At 41.0% G+C, this 22,477-nt stretch overlaps 2 protein-coding genes across 3 annotated transcripts; both read left to right on the top strand.

Moving 5' to 3' along the window:
• The first annotated feature begins 1,502 nt into the window (after positions 1-1,502).
• On the top strand, positions 1,503-10,189 carry gkap1 (G kinase anchoring protein 1). Of its 2 annotated transcripts, none has more exons than XM_041937176.1 (12): positions 1,503-1,640; positions 2,000-2,262; positions 3,456-3,614; positions 4,741-4,818; positions 6,977-7,115; positions 7,236-7,264; positions 7,399-7,560; positions 8,237-8,323; positions 8,884-8,947; positions 9,042-9,112; positions 9,203-9,280; positions 9,713-10,189. In XM_041937176.1, the coding sequence occupies exons 2-12, from the start codon at positions 2,014-2,016 to the stop codon at positions 9,752-9,754; spliced, it is 1,158 nt and encodes a 385-aa protein (XP_041793110.1). In that variant the 5' UTR covers positions 1,503-1,640; positions 2,000-2,013; the 3' UTR covers positions 9,755-10,189. The 2 variants fall into 2 exon arrangements, with proteins under 2 accessions (XP_041793110.1, XP_041793112.1); XM_041937178.1 differs by having other exon boundaries at positions 1,515-1,556.
• A 2,330-nt stretch (positions 10,190-12,519) lies between these two features.
• LOC121607015 (ubiquilin-1-like) lies at positions 12,520-20,661 on the top strand. Its single transcript, XM_041937666.1, has 11 exons — positions 12,520-12,678; positions 12,818-12,960; positions 14,638-14,765; positions 14,880-15,142; positions 15,497-15,664; positions 15,754-15,922; positions 16,170-16,291; positions 17,042-17,125; positions 17,311-17,426; positions 17,568-17,739; positions 19,014-20,661. The coding sequence occupies exons 1-11, from the start codon at positions 12,547-12,549 to the stop codon at positions 19,146-19,148; spliced, it is 1,632 nt and encodes a 543-aa protein (XP_041793600.1). The 5' UTR covers positions 12,520-12,546; the 3' UTR covers positions 19,149-20,661.
• The last annotated feature ends 1,816 nt before the right edge of the window (positions 20,662-22,477 follow it).

The raw sequence follows: 22,477 nt of genomic DNA, 5'->3' as shown, positions 1-22,477 counted from the left end.
ATGTATATTGTGTGAAAATGGGGTATTTAATGGAAAAAGCAGCACTTTTCTGATATTTTTTTGATAGTCATAAGTAGCTCACCTTACAGTTATCATCAACAAATCAGATCTCCGCCTTTTACAAAAACTATTAGTTTAAAGATGGAATAAATTGGGGAAAATATGTTCATCAGTCTGTTGTTAAATGTAATTACATAGTGCCTCGTGTAGAGAAATACCTTGTATTTCACCTTTAATTTTCAGCACTTTTCAGCACTTGAAATGGCCAGTAGATAAAGTAGACGTTTTCTGCACTACAACAGTAATATACAGTTTGGTAATGTTTTTTAAGCACTGGATTTTTGTAAATAAACTTTATGAAACTGTGGAATGTGGTAAAACTGTGTGCACCATGTACCATTAGCTGTATGTTGATTGCTGTGTCAATTATCTTCTATCAATGTATCTTATATCAGTGACTATTATTACAGTCAAATGTATTAAACTGAATAATTGTATGCATATCTCACTGTTTTGTCTTTGTGTAGCTCATTCCATCCCCTCACCCCTAACTCAGATTAACTCATGGAGCAAAGTTTTGGGGGTGAGTGTACTATGACTCCATTCTTAAATTTAGGTGCACAATAAGGCAAGTTATTTAAAACTGTCATACTTCAAACTGTCAAATTTTTATTTTCAAAATGGAATAAGACTAACATGAGATTGTATTTCTTTCACTGATTAAATTATTAATATAATTTAAGTTGATTGCCAAGTTTGCATTGATTTGATTAAACATTATTTAGGAATATGTAATAAGATTAATAGAATATTTAATATCATTCTTAAAATGTGTTTTTTGCACTGGATTTGGGAGACTAGGGTTCTTTGCCCAGTTGTTCATTTATCCTTGATAATGGCCAATATTGACTACTTCTTCTTCACATTATTATGACACTTACTAACTTTTTTCCTAGGTACTAGGCTGGGCTACAGCATCACACACAGGATGGAGTTTTCTCAGTTGTCATGGTGATGACATGACACGTGAGAAAACACAATTATAGTTTAATTCTCTGCTTATCCGATTTTTAATTAATAAGGGTTTCTCTGTCATTTGGAAATTGAGAACAGAGCCAGCATGTGTTTCTGAGAGTATTTCTCTCCCCCTTCTTGTGTTGATTTAGCTCTGTAGTTAGAGCTCTTCCTTTCGCCCAATTGGTTAACATTCAGTTGTGAGACAAATTGTCATTTCCATTCACCCCCCCTACCCGCCCCCTTAGATATCACCATGACAGCTGAGCAATCTCAGAATTATTAGAAGGTAATAAATGATGTGCCTTAAAGCCGTTAAAATACACATAACACACAATACATAACGGACACTACACAGATCAGATAACCAATAAACAAAGAACATGTCTGCTGTTTTGTGTTAACAGTGGGCACTTTAAGAGACAGCGTGATCACCAACAGGAACCCCTGTATTTATCCTTTTTGGCCCCGCCGGGCTGCTGTACTCAGGCAATCGCTGGTAGCACACCAACGGTAACGGTTACTGTTACCTTCACAAACAGGTGAAAGTATTCTTTAGCCACTTTTCTTGTGAGTACAGCCTCGTGAAAACAGTTCAGCGAGTCTGTTAAGGAGAAAAGACCAACGTGAGTCCACGAATGCGTTGTTGACTGTCATGCATCAGTACTTTTGCACTTGTTTAGGAGCTAACAAAACCGGCTAAGCATTTTGCAGTTAGCTAACAACTTGATGCTATGTAATGCTAGCTGCGTCTGTCAACGCTGTTAGCAACGGTGCAGCTCAAATCACAATGCATTTATCATGAACTACTTTGATAAAACATTAAGACAGTGCATTCGGTCGCTTTATGTAAAGCTGTTGGCCGAGATTTGGTAATGTTTTCATTTGAGAGGACATGGCGACAAGAAGCTAACTCGTAGTTTTATGACCGGCTTCAAGTTATCCTAACTGTATTGTTCTTTATCTGCCTTTTGTCGTCACTTAGTTTTCCTTGAAGCAATGGCATCGTCTGCTATGATCACCGTCCCCACCACCGCCTCCCGCTTCGCCCTGCTCCAGATAGACTCGGATTCGGACTCCGACGCCTCCGATGCGGGGAAGACCACCACCAAAGGCACACGGGACTCCTCAGGGAAGCCCCGGCAAGGAAAGACAGGAGCAGCCGGGGGGAAAGCGGGTCAGTGCAACGACAAGAAGAAAGACAAGAAAAAGAAGAAGAGGGAGCAGCAGCAGAGTGAGGCAAATGAGGTGAGAGACAGGAATAACTCACGACCCGCTGCCTCATACATACAGTGTGTGTTTTAGGCTGCGTTCATGGCCGTCTTTTGACAGGCATGAATAGTTATGGTGCTCCTCTGTTGTTTCACTTCACCTCAATCGAAACTGCAGATGGTGGTGCCAGATACACGCCGGTTCTCTTCAAATGAAGCATTTCTTTTTTTTATTAGGGATTTCTGTCGCTTGCTAAAACGGATTAAACATGCTGGTTTAAAATACACATATGGCTACTTCGTTAAAGCAGCAACTGAAATACGCATATTATTTAATGTGTCTTAATAAACAGAAAATAAAGCAATTTGTAAATTGAATTTGTAAAAATCTATGAAGAGATGTATGCATCTTTTGTCTGCAATTTTATTCATATATTGCATTTAATGACGAGTAAACCCAATGTGCTTTCTATTAAAATGACACAAAAATTAGTTGTTGAGACGAGCAAATAGAAACCTGCAGCTATTGTTTTAAGTATTTAATCGTGTAAGTCCGTTTTAGAAGCAGAAATGTCAATTATTCTGGTTGTGAACTAAATATTTGAGTTTCAGACTGTGGATCTGAAAAAAATAAGGCACTTGAAGAGTTTGCCTTGGTTTCTGGGATTATTTAGCAGAATTTTTTTAAACAATTTTTTTGCACTTTATAGAATCATCAGCTTCATTTATTGATTGAGAAAATAATTGTCAGGTTATTCGACGATGAAAATGCTTGTAAATTGCAGCCCCTGTTGTATGTGCAAAGCCCAGTACACCAAAGACATTAAGGAAGCCACTTCCACCCCACAGACAGAGGCCACAAACACAGACAGACACACACATTCAGTAACTAATCGCAAGCCTGATTATAAAAAGAATCAGTGTTTTCAGTGTGTTTTTGAAAGTGGACACCTTTGTGACACATCTCAGGTCATCCAGCAGTTTGTTTCAGAGAACAGGACCAAAGAAAAGAACGTAAAGAACCACCTGATGACCTGAGAGGTCTGACTGGACCACCATCAGCGAGCAGAAGCCCATAATCAGGCTCTAATCATTTTAAGACTCAAATATGTGTACACACATCTGACGGCTTCTATAACTAACAGTAGAACATGGTAGTCAGTCATAACGATAGCAATAATGAACATTTCAAGTGTCTGGATAAATCTCATATCTCTCTCTCTTTATCAGTTACGTAACCTGGCCTTCAAGAAGATTCCTCAGAAGTCCTCAGCCCCCCCTCCCTCTATGACACTGTCAGGAATAGCCAGCGAACTTCTCAATCCTGCCTCAGGGGAGCACAATATACCTTCAGAGGGGTGGCAGCAGTGGAAGCAGAGGGATGAGCAGGTAAGAGAGAACAACCACATAACTAATGTGTAAGCTGGTGAACCATACTATAGACAATGTTCTCTTGATAACTGCCCTACCCTTCAGGAAGCTGCATGACTTCCATCTGGTTTAGAAGAGTTGTTCAGTGGTCAGCAGTAGGTATTAACCAAACCTTGACACTTTTATGGCACCAACCAAATTGCTTCAATACTATTGAGTATAAAAAATGCCTTGTCATTCAATACTAACTCTTGGTACCTAAGGAGTAAATCTCATCAGCCTTCGTGTGCCAGTAAGCATTGCAGCATGCTTGCACTAAGATCCGATAATGCTGGTGATTGGGTGTCTAACATTACACACTGGCATGCACAGAAAACATTACGTTACACCCAGAGCCCAGTTGCTATCTTCACAGATAACAGAGAAGTAAACTTTGTGCTGCTTCTTAGCTAGCCAGTGTAGCTAACCTGTATCTGCTCGTTAGTGAGTCCATTCATCACATCGTCCACCGGCACATCCTCTCCTCGCTTACAGACCAGCACATGAAAGGGGGAAATGCCCTGAAGTTGACACGGTGGATGTTGTCAGACCTGGGCTAGCTGCTCTTTAGCATAGAGAAAGTAAGAGGTCTCATTCTCCGATTTTTTCCCAGTACCACATACAGTATGTCACATTGGATTAGGCAGGCTAGACATTACAATGGCATATGCTGCCTTCTACTTTTTGTTATTAATGTTCCTTCTGACAGTTATTTATGTATTTTATATAGTCCAATACTACAGTATAGATATTCCATAGGTTTCTTGATTTTAGTAACTTAAAAGCAGTTTCTCCAGCTTCTCCCAGGTCTTTGAACAGCTTTCTCCTTTGAAGTGAGTAATTGCACTGTAATGTGTACTGTAATCTTATTGTTGTTAAAATCGAATTGGTATTGAGTACTGACTGTTCAGGAACCAGTATGGAAGTCAAGGATTGGTACCAGCATCGAAAAACTTTTAACGATACCCAGCCATAGTCAGCAGTAGAGCCTTTGTGTGCCAGTAGTATATTGTCTATCCTTGTTAAATCTGATACTGTACAGGCATTACCAACTAGGCATCTCAAGTGGGTCTTCTTTCTCATCTGTTTTCTCCTCCCTCTGTAGATGACCACTGAGCTGTATGAAGCCGATTTGGAAAAGGCCTTGATTCTAAGTAAACTGGAGTACGAACAACACAAACAGGTATCATCAGTCTCAACCAAGTTTTTCTTCCATTTTCGCTGCAGACCACCACCTATTCTTGTGATTTTCCCTGAAAGTAACAGGATTTAGGAGGTAAACAAATAATTGACCAATCAGTTAAAGACAGCTCAGGGGTGTGCAGGGAAAAAGAAAAGTTGTCTTATCTTTGTTTGGTATCAGCTAGAATCGTACTGTCTATGACACATACCGCCTGAGAGGAAGAAATACCTTAAAAAGCAATATATTCGATTTTAAAATATACCTTCGTCATAGATTTATAGAAATGTATCAGTTTTAAGTGATTCTCAGTTTGGTGCACCATTTATTCCTGTGTTCTAATGTATTAGATCGCACAATTTCCTTGTAAAAGTTAAGTCACGAATATGCTTAATCTTTTACTCATGTAAAATTCATCATCTGAAATTTAGCTGAATCCCATTTTATGAGGAAAGAAACAGCAGCACGCTGTCTCACTTACTGCTATTTTTCCACTTATACTCAAGTTGTGTTGCCCCTCTGACTCACTTGTCGCATATTGATTTGTGCAAAAACTTTATGAGAAAAGGCACTGCATTGTATAATTTTGTGTCTTCTTCATGCTGGCACTTTGAGCAATAAGGCAGGATCCACTGGTCATTGAAAATAGTCACTGGATGCATGTGGCTGCAGCTCCTTTGCAGCCCTGGAGCTGCTGTTTCAGTTACTGTGGAATTCAATGAGAAAACATACCTTTTGTTGTTTACAAAATTAAACTGCAAGTTTTTGGAATAAGGTTTTGGACAGTTCTGTTTTCAGATCGGTCCATCAGATTTGAAATGAAAGACTGAATATAGTGTTTAAATACTGATTTTAATTTGACAGTTTTCACATCCACGTCAGATGAACAGTAGAAATAATAACCCTTTTATACACAACTGCCAAGGGTAAAATAAACTACAAGTCATACACTGTTTACCCAACGTGGGTGTGAACACACTCCCCTTGAAGCTGAGCGTCAGCACTTTAACCTGATAGTTACTGTTTGATTTGAAACCCAGTGAGCTGGAATAGAGCCAAAACAATGAAGAACACCATCATCACTGTTTTCATTTTAAATTTTCAAACTGCATTTTATGCCATTAAATCATTTCTAGTATGAAATCAAAGATAAGATAAAACTTAATTACTTTTATTAATTCAACACCAGGGAAATTAAATTATGGGGTTGTCCACGATTGATGTCAGCTTGGCTAACATTCTCTTCTCACCCACCTCCTCGATGGTGTCCAGGGTTTGTTTAGTCTTTTTCTGTCCCTCTCAGAGCTCCCACAGCCCCAGCAGACCACTGTGTAGAAAATAGCAGATGCCACCACAGAGTCATAAAAAATGTTTAACAGTGCACTACATACTCTTGTACAGGACACCTGCGTTGGTGGTCCAGTCAAGTTTGTGGTTGAGGTGAACAGCCAGGTTTAACTACTCCCCCGCGATCTCAATGTCCGACCCCTGGATGCTCACTGGTGTGATCTGTGGCACCTCCCTGTGGAAGTCTATCACCATCTCCTTTGTCCTGTTGGCGTTGATGTGCAGGTGGTTCAGTTCACACCAGTTGGCAAAGTAGGTGATGGCTGAGGTTCATGTTGAATATGTGCAGAACGACCTCACAGGGCTGATCTGTACAGTCACCTGATCCACTGTTATGGAGAGGCTTGGGTGGGGGACTGGGGAGTGGGTCCTATAGAATGAGGTGACATGGGGGGAGGTGTATGAAGTCTTTGATGTGGAGTGTGGGTGTGGGGAGGGAGCTGCTGGTGTCAGGGAATCTCCATGAAAGAAAAGGGGGGTGTGGAGTGGTAACGCCCTCTGGTCTGGACTCTGGTGGGTGGTGGAAGGAATGGGGGTAGAATCAAATCTGTAGAAAAACATTTAGCTCATTTGGCCTCATTGCCTTACTGGACTGTTCTGACCATGAGTGCACACCATTGACCGAGAGTGATGGAAAAAACATGTGAAAAGCACAAAAAAAACACTTAAACAAAGAAAAATGGTTGGAGCTGCTGTAACAAGCTGCCGCGCTTGCAGCGCCATTTTGATCATTAAGATAAATTCAGTTTTCAGTCATATTCAATGAAGTTATTGTAAATAGAACCTTAATTATAAGTGATCTGATCACACTCAGCACAACAACACAAGCACGTCCTCGCCAAAGTCACGAGGAGGAAAAGAGGGTGGAGGGAAGAAGGACAAAAAGAAGAATCAGCAGGCAAAAGACAAAAAGACTGTTTCACTGCAGGACTTCCAGGCTGAAGGCAGTACAGGTGAGAGAAACTTATTCATCTTTTTCAGAAGCCATTAAACCAGGATCTTGTGTGCTGCAGTCAGTAGCTCAACAGGCTCCCAGAATAACATTCATGTTAATATACTTTGTCTCTTTGCAGAGCATTTGAGTAGGAAACAAGAAAAAGAGGTGAGCCCAGAATGTATGATGTAGAGCAAATATTTTAATTACCTATAAATAATATGCACTGGCCTTTATTCAGGGTTGAATGTTACATATGATGTAGCATTTCCCCATTTAACACTGACCTCCTTCCCATCCAGGATGCCAGAGCGGCTAGCCTAGCATTGGGCGTCGGGCAGGAGGAGCGTTTTTTTAATAAGCTCGAGGATGATGTCATTCGGATTATCCAACAGGAGAAGAGACGGGAGCAGTACGCTAACAGCCAGGGACAAGAAGTCAACACCTCCACGGAACACGAACCAGTGAGTAGACCGGGAGAAACACACATACCAGAACAAGCTGTTCATCCAGCAGTCTGTTATGCCTCAGGTATCTACATTACATGAATGAGTCTTGCACGCATTGTTGAATTTAATTTGACTTTTATTCTTTATGCAGCAGTTAGCATTAATCTTTTGTAACTGGCTTATCAGAAAGAGAACACATCAGCAATGCACCACTTTCCTCCTTGCCATTTCACACCGCACATTTACCTCTCTGTCCATACAGCTGTGTGTGCCAGTGATTTAAAGGTCCTTTGTGTAGGATTTGGTGGCACCTAGCAGTAAGATTGCAGATTGCAACCAACTGAATACCATAATACTACACTAAACACTAAAAACAAAAAAAACGCAAGAGGCACTCCTTAGAGTCAGTTTTTGGTTTGTCTATTCTGGGCTACTGTAGAAATATGCAGGCTCCATTGAAGAGGACCTGCTCCCTCTGTAGATGTGAAGAGCTCTTTCTAAGTTAACAAAAACACAGTTCTTATTTTAGATGATTATACATTACATTTCTGCCAGTTGATCCCCCTAAATCCTACACTCTGGACCTTTAATAATTGCCACATCACCCAAGTTTGTTTCCTTACTCGGCTAAATTAGTGAGAAAGTGTAAATTGGTCGTGACTTGCTCTTTTCACCCTGTCCTTCCTGTTAGGACCCCCGAGCAGAGCAGCTGAAGTACGAGCTGGAGAAGAAAGACCAGGAAATCGATAAGTTAAAGAAGACCATCTCACAATGGGAGGTCAGCAGTCATAAACCTCATCATTCTATAATTTCACTGGGAAATTACATCACCCTGATCAGTCAGAAAGGTGCTCAGAAATATCTATTTCTTATATATTACTACATCTAAATATTTGCAAAATAATTTCTTCTAGAGTAAATCTTAAATCTGCTGTCAGAGGAATGGGGTAGTGCATTTGCCACTGTAGACTACAAATCTTTTCACTGATGCTCGAATGGCTTTAGCTTTGTTTTAAAGTGACAAAAAGCAGCACATGAGAATATGGGTGTGTAGAAGGGAGGAAGGAAGGAAGGAATGAGATGAGGCAGTGAGAAAGAAAGTACCATGGCCAGAAAAACTGGAATTTCTTCAGGGCAGACTGACTGTGGAGGCTGTGGGCAACTTGAAATCCTGTTGGTTACAATGGACTCCAATAGTGGCCAGTTTCCAGAGTGAAAAATATCTTCTTTAACCACAACTGTAGCATGATCGACTTCTTGCCTTCCTGTTGTGGCAAATGCTAGAAGTTGTCTAAAAACAACACAAAACGCTTTTTTTTATGCTTCTCAACTCTGCAGGGGAAATACAAAGAGGTGAAAGCACGAAATTCCCAGCTGCTAAAGATGCTCCAACAGGGAGAGAGTGAGTTGAGCATCACCATCACCATCACCATCCTAATGAAGACTTAATGTGATCTGTCTGATGTTTTCTGATGTCTCTAACCTCTGTCCTTCAGTGAAAGATAAAGCAGAAATCCTTCTACAAGTAGAAGAGCTGCTACATATAAAAGAAGAGCTGTCATCACAGGTGAGCTGTAGTGACGTGAAGATTATGAGAGAGGCAAGTGTGTGAGATATTTTTACATTTATATGCATTTGAATCATGTTTTTTTTTTAGGTAACATTACTACACGGTGCCCTTGAACAAGAAAGGTCTAAAGTCAAAGGTCTGCAGACAGAACAGCCAAAACATCAGGTGAGAGTTCAGATATTAACTACTTTGAGTTTAGGTTTACAAAGGTGAAATGTCGTACGTTTTATTCTGTGTGAAGCCATGATCCATTTTCTGTGTGTTAGCTGACGCTCATGTGTTCGTAAACATGGGTGTGTGTGCACACATGGACTATCTTTCCCTGTCTGTAGACCAGAGAAACAGCAGCCAGTAAGTCAGGTGAAGTGAGAAAAGTTGCAGCGTAAGTAACAGCCCAGCACAGTAGTACGGTACTAAAAGAGTGTAATGTAGTTTATTACTATACCCAGCTGAGTCCAGGGCAGAAGTTGAGCTCAGAGGAGTTTAACACTTCTTTAAAAACCTTTTTAATAATGCCACTTAACTTTGAATTAGGTCAATAAATACTTAACGTACCTGTAAATAATTGTGTACTTTCTGGACTTTTCTGGTTGGCAGGGAAACAAGAAAGGAAAGAAAGGCTCGGAGACAGATCTATGAAGGTTTCAAAAGGAAAAGATAATAAAATCAAAATGAAATACCTGAACAAATGAAGAAAAGCTGCACTGATCACAATTAGGGTTCTCTTTCCCTTATTTCTATTTAGCTCAGACTCATTGTCAGCAATGCATGCCCCTGTAATTACACAAACACATATGCAGAATACACTCCAGACATAGCAGGATGTGTTACACAGCTGAACATTAATTACAGAAGTTAAAGAAAAAAAGAGTTAAAGTTTGTGTTGAACTGGTGGCTTGGCACAGAGTGCTGCCCTCTGCAGGCACAAGCCTGCCGCTGCATCTGTTCTGTTGTAGGCCGAGTGCCTGATCTGTCTGAGGGTTTTAATGCCAAAATGATAGATGTGAGATGTATGGTTTTCTTTGTTTTTTTCTTTCTCACTGTTAAGTAAGTAAATACATAAATAAAACTCCTTTTCAGTGATTTTTCTGTTTGTTTGTTTTTTGGTATATGTCATGAATGCTAAGATTTTAAGGGGAGCAGCTCTGAGTCTCAACTGTGCATGTATTTCTTTGTGGGTATTGTGCCACCATCCACAACTTGCTGCCACCAGAAACTTTAATAGTAATGATAATATTTATAATCATAATGATTATAATATAGATTAAGTGGAAAAAACCACATTAAGTTCTCTGATATTAGTATGTTTAAGAGGAAAACAGGCAGTATTTCCTCTTAAACATATATATATTATATATATATATATATATATATATATATATATATATATATATATATATATATATTATATATATATATATATACACACACACATATTCAATATTTTGGATTTTATGAGTTGTATCACCCAGGATACGTTGCCCTATTAAGGTATAAACAGAGCCCAAATGATAAACATATTAATTTTCAATTTGATGAGGATAAATTTTAAATTGTTGTATTCCTTGGTCATTTACATTACACATAGCACTTTTAAAGTTAATTTTGTTCATATATATATATATATAGACACACACACACCACTTGGAGTGACAATGAAGGGCTCTTATCATTTTTTATGGAACGCTTGTATGCATCCGGGGCTGTGCGCATTCTCCTCCCCTCTCCTAGGAGGCCTTCCCTTCTTCTTTCTACTGTGGATAAGGGCATCTGCAACCTCCAGCCTGAATTCCTTGAGCTGTTTGTGCTTTTGCACACCAATGCTTTTGGCATCTTGGCAATACAGCCGCCATCCATTGTTGATGGCTATATCAACCATTTGCCAAAAGAGGCACAGGTACCACCGTTGGGATTTTGCAGGGGTACGGTGCAAGGCCACCATCATGTCAGCAAGATCAACTCCAAACATGTGGACATTCTACTGTGACACAAGGTTTGGACAGGGTACAGCAACTCTTCTTCTCTCCTCTATGGAGAAACGCCTGACTTCCTTGAGGGGGCTGATGGCAGCACAGGAGCTAGCAAAGGTGACAACTTTGTTGTCAGACCATTTTACAACAGTTGTGCCTCATTATCCACCCTGTAGTCATAGCTGCCCCTTCCTTGCCTCAGCAGAGCACGGCCATCCTCAAGTGTGCATCCTTTAAGCCTGTTCTTGCGGATGGTTCCCAGACTTCGCAAACCAAGGGACTCCTTCAGATGCACAATGAGTGGGAGGGAGGTGAAAAAATTGTCAAAGTAGACAATGCTCTCTTGATGGTCTTGCAGAGTTGAATGACAACGTTGGCTCCAACTCCAAGTTCTCTCGCTGGACCCTGGCCTGTGCCAAATGTGCTCTTTCCGGTGTATGTCAGAATTTTTTTTTTAAGTAAACTACAATTAGAATATTTTAATAGGCACAGCTGTGCATGATAATATATGGTACTGCAGTAATTATTAACATGGCTTCCAGTTTGAAGCAAAATTTTGAATCATGCACATTGACCAAATTTCTACGTTCATTTCAAAAGCTGCTAGGTAACACCACAAACATAGTTGGAAATTTTTTTCTTCGTCAGAATGTTTAGACAAATGTCCAAATTAGTTTTAGGAATTTCTATTGTAGTTTTATTGAAAATAAGTATGAACAATATATGATTATCTACCCCCAAGGAAGCAGGTTCTCCACCACTGGCGACCATGACGTTTTCTGATCAGGCTGACGAAACGATGCAAAATAACCTGAACCAAATCATGTGATCTAGATGCTAATACCAGACAAGACTTCTGATAAATGCCAACTTGATTAGTGAAAACCTCCCAGCACACCCCCTACAGGAGGTTAAAGAGTGTGTATCTCCTGGTGCACGTTGCCTGTTTAAGGGTTAAGAGGATATTGAGTTTGGTATTATAAACAGCGAGAGTCACAACTTTCCCTTCAGTTTGTGCAGTATAATTCAAGAGCTTTGATGTCAAATGTATATGAGTATAGAGATTATAATACTTGACCTTTGGATTTAAATAATATTTGTTGTGAAAATATGTTAGCTTTCATTTGGGAGCAGTTTTTAAAAAGTGAAATGAATTAGAGCGCATTAGAGCTGCCGACTATTATTGCTGATTTTGTGGTGGACTATATCTTTAAGATGATTCTGGTTACATAACTGTTTCGGCATGGAATAATTGAATTAGACTGCCGTGCGTTATGAAGGGTGAGGAAGATGATAGATGTAGGACTTGTATCCACACCGCCCTGCGCAGTCGGCTCAGAGCAGGCGCGCATCCACACAACTTTCTGCCGAGTCATCGGGACAGACACGCACCTCCGGCCCGGGACTGCGCGCTCCTCTCCGAGTCCGCTCGTCTCCATCGTCGGCCCGCACAGGACTGAGATGTCAGGCCCGGTGAAACATGAACCGAGAGCACGAAGTGACCGTCAGAGGTCTGAAACGATCCACGTTGCCGTCAAAAGTCCAACGGAGAGCCAAGACTTCACCGTCAGAGGAGGCTGCACCGTCAGACAGGTCAGGACAACAAACGCACCACTGATGTCGGGCTAAAGTCCTATTGCTGTGTGCGTAAAAATGTCTTCAAGTGCGCCCTTTAAGCTGTAGCCTAATGTCTTTGAAAAAGTGTGATGTTATTTTGTATGTGTGTGTGTAGCTCAAATGGGGTCTCGCAGAGCGCCTGGGAGTCCCGGCAGAGCGGCTGGTGCTGATCCACTCCGGCCGGATCCTTAGAGAGTCAGAACTCCTGAGTCACCTGAAGGCACAAGATGGCTCAGTCCGCCTCTGCGTGATCCAAAGGTACAGAGGAATGTAGCCCCGGCTGCTGTGAGGGGAGAGGGGAGCATCTTTTTTTTTGTTTTTTTCTTACACAACACTAAAAGGAGGCAAAGAATGAGCAGGAAAACAACTTGAACGTTGAGCAGAGTAAAGATCAGAGCTCAGCTTCATGCATTTCAATGTCAAACACCAAGAAATATTCAACGGATGTTACATGCACATTTCAGCAGGGCCTCAACTGTTCAAACAGATACTGGAGGCTACAGAGGACCAGCATGTGCTACATTTCACCGGGGTTTAAATAATCATTTACAAGCGTATTATTAGTTAAGGAACCGACTCTCAGAGAGTTCAATGCGCCAACATCTAAGTGCTACTGAAGGATACACGTTAAAATGCTGAGTGAGCCTCCTCAGGTGAACCTTTGCTGTCTATGTGTACAGTCCATGTGTCTGCTAACTGGTGTGTATTTTATGATATTTTGTGATATTTTATATATGTATCATATATGAGCTCAGTGATTTTATTTTGGAACTGTGAATAACATCTGTGACACTTTAGACCACAGCCCACAAGTTACAGCGTGAGCATCTTGTGCACACAGGGGTTCCAGTGACAAACTTACTGGTGTAGGCGCAAGGGAAGAAGTACGGGGAACAAGGAGGTAATAATATATAAACAACCTGCATACCACGCTGTAACTACAGTGTAATACTGTGGAATAGCTCATTTGTTCATCAGACACAGGCACACACACACAGTAGAGATTATATATTCTGATATATCATGATGTGCCTGGAAATGGTAAGTTGTGTGTTTTAATATCTACATACAGCAGTGAACGACTGTGAGGACTGCTATGGTGGAAGGTCCTTTACTTAAGTAAAGCAATGCCACAGTAAAAATACTTCACTACAAGCAGAAGTTAAGTGTTATCAACAAAATTCACTCATTGTATCAAAGTGAAAGTACCCATTCAGCAGTAAAATGGCCCCTGCCCATGTTTCACTATTATTTATGATGTTTCTGACTGTCTGCATCACTGTCCTGTGAGAACCTTGTATGTCTAAAAAGTCAACAAGCTCAGAAAAATCAGCTTTGTGACAAAGCATTTAATAGAAAAGAACACAGTTTATCAGAAAAATATAAATTCAAAACGGCACATTTGGGGTTACATAGTTTTCAAAACAGGAAGAGGGTGGAAGTAACTAGCAACTAAAGCTGTCAGACAAATGTAATGGAGTAAAAAATACAACACAGTAAAGAAAGTAAAGTACAAGTATGTCAGAACAGTTGCCTTTGTTCAGTTGGACAGTCAATGTTAGTTAGCCAGAATTATTAAGTTTATAGCACTGGAATGAGTATGAAGTTCATTTGGATATACAAAATGTCACGGGTCAACAAAGTCAGCATCCTATTCGGTTCCTTACGTTAGGGAACAGTGGGACATGTTTGCAGGCGACCTGTTAATGTGACACGGTGACGAATGGAAATGAAAAATGGATGCTGCTCCCCTGTAACTTACTGTGCAAACACTGGTTTTCCTCAACTGCTTTAAATTCAGGAGTAATTTTACAAAGAATGGAATTATACGATGGACAATAATAAGCATCAGATTTTACCAAAACCTCCACCTACACACACGAGTGCACAGTTTTTACCACAGTGCTGGATTCTGACTCAGTCCATCCTTCTCAGGCCTCAGCATTCGTCTGCTGCACCCACCAGTGATCCAGCTCCAGAAAAGGTCCAGTCAGAGCTCACAGCCGTCCTCAGTCCTGATTCTGACAACTTCACCCCATCTCCCACCTCTCCCCTCTACCTGGGTAAGAACTGCACAACACAGGAAGTCCCTGTGTAATTTCTGGTCTTCATTTTTCTTACCGTCTCTATCTGGCCTTACATGCTCCTGATCATTTGATCTGATCTGGTTTCCACAGTGGAAGGTCTGGAGAGTCTTGGCCTAACAAACAGCGGTCCTGGCTTCTTCCCATCACTGCAGCGCCAGATGGAGAATCAGCTGCTGGCTGACCCGGAGATGATGCGCCGCATCCTGAGCAGCCCTTTCGTGCAGAGCACCCTGTCCACCTCCAGCCCTCAACTAGCCAGACAGCTCATTCTGTCTAATCCCCAAATTCAGCAGCTCCTGCAGACAAGCCCAGAGGTGGGAGATATGCTTAACAACGCAGATGTCATCACACAGGTGGGGATAAAAAGAGGTTTCTGAGTGTCTTTGAGGTCCAGATTTGTTGGGTGTGGGCAGGGTTTAGTGTGCCATACCACTGTCGTGTGTGCGCACATGTAAAACTGCACCACTGCACCAAATCACTAGTTATATTTGATAATAGTGAATTTCCAGATTTTAATTAGAGCACATGGTGGAAAGAAATCATGGATCTTTTTAAATATGCGGTAAGATTAAGATACATGGCTGATATAAATTAGTTAAAAGGAGACAAAACCTAACTTTTCATTTCACTCCGACATAAACGTAACTCCTCCCTCCTCGGCTTATTTCCTTAGTTCAACAGCTTCTTCCTCTTGGTTCCCTGTCCAGGTCCTGGAGCTCGCCAGGAACCCTGACATGATAGAGGAAGTGATGCATAATGAAGACAGAGCACTAAACAATTTGCAGCCACAGCAGGAAAACCCTGAAACCATCACTGGTGATTCTGATGGCGCTCAAAAGACTGACACAAAAAGTCTCAAATCATCTCAGGTGCAGGTTTGGAAAAGTTTTCTTGAACGATCTGTCCGGATAAAGTCAAACTAGTCTTGTGTTTTTAATCTGTTGTGATCTCTTCTGTCCTTCAGATCCAGACAGGAGCACCCCCTGTGCTGACGACATCATGTGAGAATCAACAGCCCGCTGAGGGAGAAAGCGAGCAGACTCCAGCCCTCTCCAGTCACTCCACAGATCCTCTCAGAGGACTGACCGCCCCGTCCAGAGCTGATCCAAACCCTCAGAGCACTGTCACTGCAGGCACGAAAATACAAATCCACAGTTTCACTACACTAAGAGCAGAAATTCATCCCCATCAGTGAGCTAATCAAACCACTGCTTTCTCAGTTTTACCCTTTTTTGTCCTTTAATGTACTTCAGCTTACATTTAAGACTGCCATTTCCCCGAAACAAGCCGAGACAACATGCCGTCATTTTTAACAAGCTAAGCTGTATATGTATACATTTCTCTCATCTTCTATCTGTGGCCACCTCCCTCTTTCCTCAGGCATGCAGTCGCTGCTCGAGGAGATCACAGCCAGCCCGGGACTGATGGAGAGCCTGCTGTCTGGGCCGTATGTCAGCAGTCTCCTGAACTGCCTTAGCCAGAACCCTGACCTGGCTGCGCAGGTGACACTCACTCACTCACACACACACACACCACCTGTGAGTTTATATGGTATATCTAATGATATACACAACATTATATATTATCACTCATGCATTAATGTTTAAGCAGAATTTTACTGTGGAGGTGGAGCTAATTTTGTATCGAGCTGCAGCTAATGATTATTTTCATTCTGGATTAGTCTGATGTTTATTTTCTTGGTTAATCTATTTATCGTTTGGTTTGTAAAAGATAAGATAGAAGTAAGAAAAGCTGTCACATTTCTCCAGAGCTCAAAGTGACGCCTTCACTTGTCTTGCTCTGACTGAAAAACTATTCAAAATTATTCAGTTTACTGTACTTTAAGGTGAGGAAAAGCTGCAAACCGTCAGATATGAGAAGCAGAAACCCTGAAATTTTATTTGAGTACAAGTCTGGAATAAATATACTTTGTTACATTCTACTACTGCACATAGACAATTTATGGTTGGATGCAAACACATAAACACGCATAACAGGCAATCAGATCACTTATTTTCACTTAATGGCGTTTATTTCTTCCCGACCATGCAGTTAATTTTTAGGGTGTGCAGTTTATGAGCATCTGAATCGCTGATAAATCGTGTCAGCTGCAATTCACAGGTGTGGAACCAGGCTACAATCCCTCCCTAACCCCACCTCTTGTTAACACATCCCCATAATCTCTCTCATAAATCCTGCACGCTCAGACAGCTCTTACAACCCATACGGCTCTCATCCTCTTCCTCTTTCAGATGCTGCTGAGCCACCCTTTGTTCTCAGGACATCCTCAGCTGCAGCAGCAGATGAGAGAGCAGATCCCTCTCTTCCTGCAACAGGTTTGTTTACTCTGTTCACTATTTAACAGGCTAATTTTTTTAAAAGAGCCCTAAAAAATGCTGTTTATTTTGTTTGTGGACACTGGTCTTCGATAGTAAACGCCACACAGTCTCCACTCAAACTCCAGTGCTTATTTTTATCATTACTATCTTTATTCTTAGTGGTCAGTGATGCATTTTTGTAGATGCAGAGTCCAGAGCTGCTGTCAGCCATGTTGAACCCCAGAGCCACGGAGGCTCTGCTACAGATCCAACAGGCCCTACAGATTCTGGCTGCAGAGGCTCCTGCGCTGATACCCACGTGAGTATAAAAATGCAAAAATAAACACACACAGTACACCTGCACCTGAAGATGACTTTTGATGAGTTTCTGTGGAGAAGCAGCGCTTTTCTGCCAAATGCTTGAATAAATTGTCAAATTTTTACCACCACATTCCTGCAGGGTTGGACTTGGAACCATTGGAGCCAGTGTTGATGCTGCCAATGATCAAGGATCTGACTCTGTCCTTAACAACCAATCAGGAAATGGTCCAGGGGTTGCCGTGGTAACAGAGCAGCAGCAGCAGAAGTTTGTGCAGCAGATGCTACAGGCACTGGCTAACAGCAATTATGGGGTATCTCAGTGTTTCCTTACAATGATGGTGTCTGCTTCTGTAATTGATCTGAACTGCTCCTGAATTTGAAAAATCACCACTAAATAACATTTTAAGGCCTAAAACCAAGTGGAAACATCTCTTTACAATGCTGGCCTCTTCGTATTGTTATCACAGAAGGTGAGTATATGATACAACGAGTTAATATTTAACTTAAAACCCAGATTCTAAAAAAGTTGGGACGCTGCATCAAACATAAATAAACAGAATGTGATAACTTGCTGATCCCTTTTGATGTACACTCAATTAATAACAGTACAAAGACGATATATTTAATGTTTGACCTCATCAGATGCATTGATTTTTGTAAATATCTGCTTATTCTGCATTTGATGCAGCAACACGTTTCAAACAAGTTAGGACAGCAGCAACTAAAGACTGGGAAAGTAGTGGAACGCTCCAAAAACACCTGTTTGGATCATTCCACAGGTAAACAGGTTGATTGGTAACAGGTGATAGTATCATGATTGGGTGAAAGGAGCATCCTGGAAAGGCTCAGTCGTTCACAAGCGAGGATGGAGCGAGGTTCATCACTTTGTGAGCACATGATTGTATAAAGGAAGTTACTACATGGGCTCAGGAACACTTCGGAAAACCTTTATTGATAAACACAGTTTGTTTGCAAATGACTGCATTCAGCGTCCTAACTTTTTTGGAACCAGTGTTCAGTGCTCACTGTTCAAAGCCCAAATGAATTACAGAAACGGTACCACACTTAAAAGGTAACTACACTCAGTCTAATAATCCTGCTTGCACTGACAGTGGTGCTGGTGGTGACAACCTGTGCAGCAATGATGTTACTGTGGCTCTGTAGTGCCACGCTACACCACATCTGGCCACATCCAGCTGTGATGCTGATCAGGGGGTCAGAGGTTCAAGAGATTTATACCTTTCAGCCAACAGAAGCCAGTGCATCTGTGTTTCTCTCCTTCTAGTGTTGAGTCTTTGTGTGACAGAGACTGAGCAGATGTACTGCAGTGGTGAGGTCTCCTCCTGTGCTGATGAGGGTTAGAGTCAGACTTTAAAGTCTGTCAGAAAGCTAGAACATAAGTCAGTGTTGCTCCCAGTGGTTACCACATTCAGTGTAGTCAAGTAAGAATGTACAATAATGTTTTGGACAAATTATGTGGCATGCTTTCACTCCCAGAGACACACGACCGGTTCACTCTTTCTTTTTGATCATGTTCTTGTAATAATTCAGACTTTAATTAACTCTCCTGTCACGTCCTTGTCAGGTTCATGGCGAGGAGTTCCAGGAGGAGCTGGAGCAGCTGAGCTCAATGGGCTTCAGAGACAGAGAGGCAAACCTTCAGGCCCTCATCAGCACAGGAGGAGACCTCACCACTGCAGTACATCTGCTCAGTCTCTGACACACACACACACGCCGATGTTGATCAGTGCACATATGCATACATAAGTGAATGCACGTGTACTGACATTTACATAGAAGCACCTGCACTCAAACATGATCGTAATAGTAAATTTACGATCATCAACAATGACAAAGTGCTTTAGAAAAACGAACAGAAGAGACATGTAAGCCATATTTATATTGCTGCACTTTCAAAGACACATTTAAATTCATTCCTTCACTTCCGTTCTAACCTCTGTCTGCAGTAGTTACCTCACACACATATTCAGTCGGAGGATGTTTCCTTCCCTTCCAGAGTGAGAGCTTTAGGTCAACATTAGGGTAGAAACAACAGAACACAATCACTTTCACTCTGTCAGAAACCTGCATTAGCGAAGGGCCATGCAGGTACTTAAATCCAGCTCACATATGTAGACTTGTAGCAGCTGCATATATATTCAGAGAGAGTCAGGTGTTCTGGAAGCACACAGAGGATTCATAAACCCAGTCCTTTAATGCTATCATGTCTTGTCCACCACAGGCTGCAAAGATCAGACACTCCAGATAATTAGAAAGTTTGTCTGGGAGGAAGACTCGACTCCAAAAGACGTATTTAAAAAGTGCTTGAATGTCAGTTTGTATCTCAAGGACACATAGACACAGAAACTCTGATTTGCACAGTTAATCTTCTCAACACGCAGTCCCAGGAGAAAAATTATATCAGGCATGAAAAAATTGATTGATTTGAGCCCAAAACTGAGAAAAAAGGACTGAAGCCCTTTTTGGAATGTCTGACACAGCCTGTGCTGATGCTGATGATGATGATGATGATGATGATGATTGGGATGACATTGTTGAGGCTGTTCTTAGAAAGCATTTGTGCCTGACTTTCTTTCACTGGGATTTATTGTTCTTTCCTTAAGCATATATTCAACTGAGCTCCAGTGAAAGCACCATGCTACAGTGTTTTTGTGCCATAAGGAGTGTGTGCATTTGTGTCCCTTTGGATTTCACTCAACAGTGACTGAGCAGAATACTCTCACTCATCTAGCTGACTTGTGGATCAGATGTAATCAGTAAAAACTGCAAAATGTTATTCTGTTATTTACTTCCCTGAAGTGTCCCTAAAATATGTATTTATGCACTGTTTGTAATTTTAACACGACTTTATGATGGCTTTGTAAAGCATGCTATTCTCCCTTCATGCCCCGGTGGTCACTGTAAGGTCAACAGTTCTGCAGTAGGGTCAACAATACAGCTAATTTAACAGTATTTTTCATGGATGTTTCAGATTATTATTATTTTCATTATTAATATGTTAATTAAATTTCTTTGATTAATAATATATTAATCATTTAGTCTAAAAACTGTCTGAAAATACTGGAAAATATCAATCACAAATTCTTCAAGAGTCCAAAAATGTTTGTTAAATTTACAATTTAATTAAGCAGAGAAAAGCAGCAAAACATCACATCTGAGAAGCTATAAACACTTACTTGTACTCAGCGTTAGCATAGCAATCAATAGCATCACCTGACAGTCTCAATAAAGATACAATTAAAACAGAAGCTGGTCTGCCATCTCTGATTGGTCAAACACAGGAGTTTACCATACAATCACAGGTGCAACTATTACATATAATCCACCACCTCTCTCACTGAGTTTAAGAGACAATCCTCTATTGATGAAAACGAGTTAGTGATTCAGATCAGACATTTTTGAGTCGGTATTTTACCATCCTCTTCTCTGTACTTACGTCTACTCAGCTACGAACACCAGAGGGCAGTTACACCAAACCTCTGCAGTGATATCAGCTGTTTTGGTTTGTATAGCTGGAAGTCTGCAGGCACAGTCTGTGACACAGATCTCACTTGATTCTTCATTGTTGTCATATTATTTACCTTTAGTGTCACCCTAATATCTCTGTCCAGTGTTCAATTATGTTATTTATTTATATAGTCATAGTTAAAGGCCATTAGTAAGTATAATAGTGTGTGTGTATGCATGCATGTGTGTGAAAAGGTTGTGCTCTGTTTGCAGTTCCTGGTTTTGTGTCCTCCTCTCAGACACCTTGTGGACTAACTGACGCACAGGACGCATATTTCAACATCATATATGTGTGTATGTGATCCACTTGACAACCTGTGTGCGTTCGTCTGTTGCTGCCAGACTGAGGGGGCTTTAATCTCTAGTGGTGTGTGTGTGTGTGTGTGTGTGTGTGTGTGTGCGCTCCCGTTCGTCTGGATGTGTGAGATATGAGAGTAGCCAAGGGGGGTTTTTCTGGATTAGAAGCTCCTAAAATATTCGGGTTGAGGTTTGGAGATGAGTCACAACACAAAAACGTCTCTACAGCGCTGAGTGGGGGGGTGTGTTTGGCAGAGAGTGTTGGGGCACCGGGGTCACGGTCACCTGTGTGTCTTCTGAACATGATTATAGATCAGGAAACGGTGCTCACTGAGTCTTGACCTGATCTGACCTTTAGTATGGCAAACGTATCGTCAGCGGAGCCAGACCTGCCTCACAGCGCCGTGTAGCACTAAGAAGCTAAATCTAAAATCCCTTTAATCATTTTGCTTTTGAAGATCGTATTTTGAGATTGCTCGGTGCATTTGGCAGGTGATGTCAGTGTGTGAAAGGTGGTTTGACAGATCAAATGATATAAACACGATTTGCAGGAGCTTGTGACTAAACTAATCCATTTACTGATGCTAACTTGACAGCTAAGCAGCTTAGTTCTTTAAAAATCTATTCAAAAGATTAAACATGTCTGGAATCATCAGAAACATAACACTGTGTTAAATGAAGCAGAATTTGTCAATCAGTATAGTTTGCTGCAGAAACGTATTATGTGTTTACACAGGCATGAAATCCGCTGTCCACAAGTTTATTGTGGCCTCTAAACCTAAATTACACAAATTTATAGTATAACTTTAACAGGGATTTTGAAGAAGTGTTTTTTTCTGAAAATGAATGGGATCCCTGTAGAGCTAAAACTATTTTGGTAATCCGTTAATCATCATTTTTTCAAGCAAAAAAGAGCAAACTGCCTTGATCCACTGTTGCTGCTGTGTCTTACGTGACTATAAACTGAATTATCTTTGGGGTTAAGGCTGTTGAATGAATGGGAAAGCTGCACACTTGTACCTCTGATGCATTCACTTCAACTACTTATGTTAAACGTTTGATGATTGGACAAACAGAGCAATGGGTTGAAAATCAAGGAAACAATTGGCATATTAATCGTTAATAAAAAATATTGTTCGTCAGCATTTTAAAGTCAAGTAAAATATTAAACACAGGAGTCCAAAACATAAAGCATGAAAAATTCAACAGAAACCATCATCAGTT

Source organism: Chelmon rostratus, chromosome 5, assembly GCF_017976325.1.
Source record: "Chelmon rostratus isolate fCheRos1 chromosome 5, fCheRos1.pri, whole genome shotgun sequence".
NCBI lineage: Eukaryota > Metazoa > Chordata > Actinopteri > Chaetodontiformes > Chaetodontidae > Chelmon > Chelmon rostratus.
Note: the sequence above shows the minus strand (reverse complement) of the source record. Positions and strands in the feature narration are given on the sequence as shown.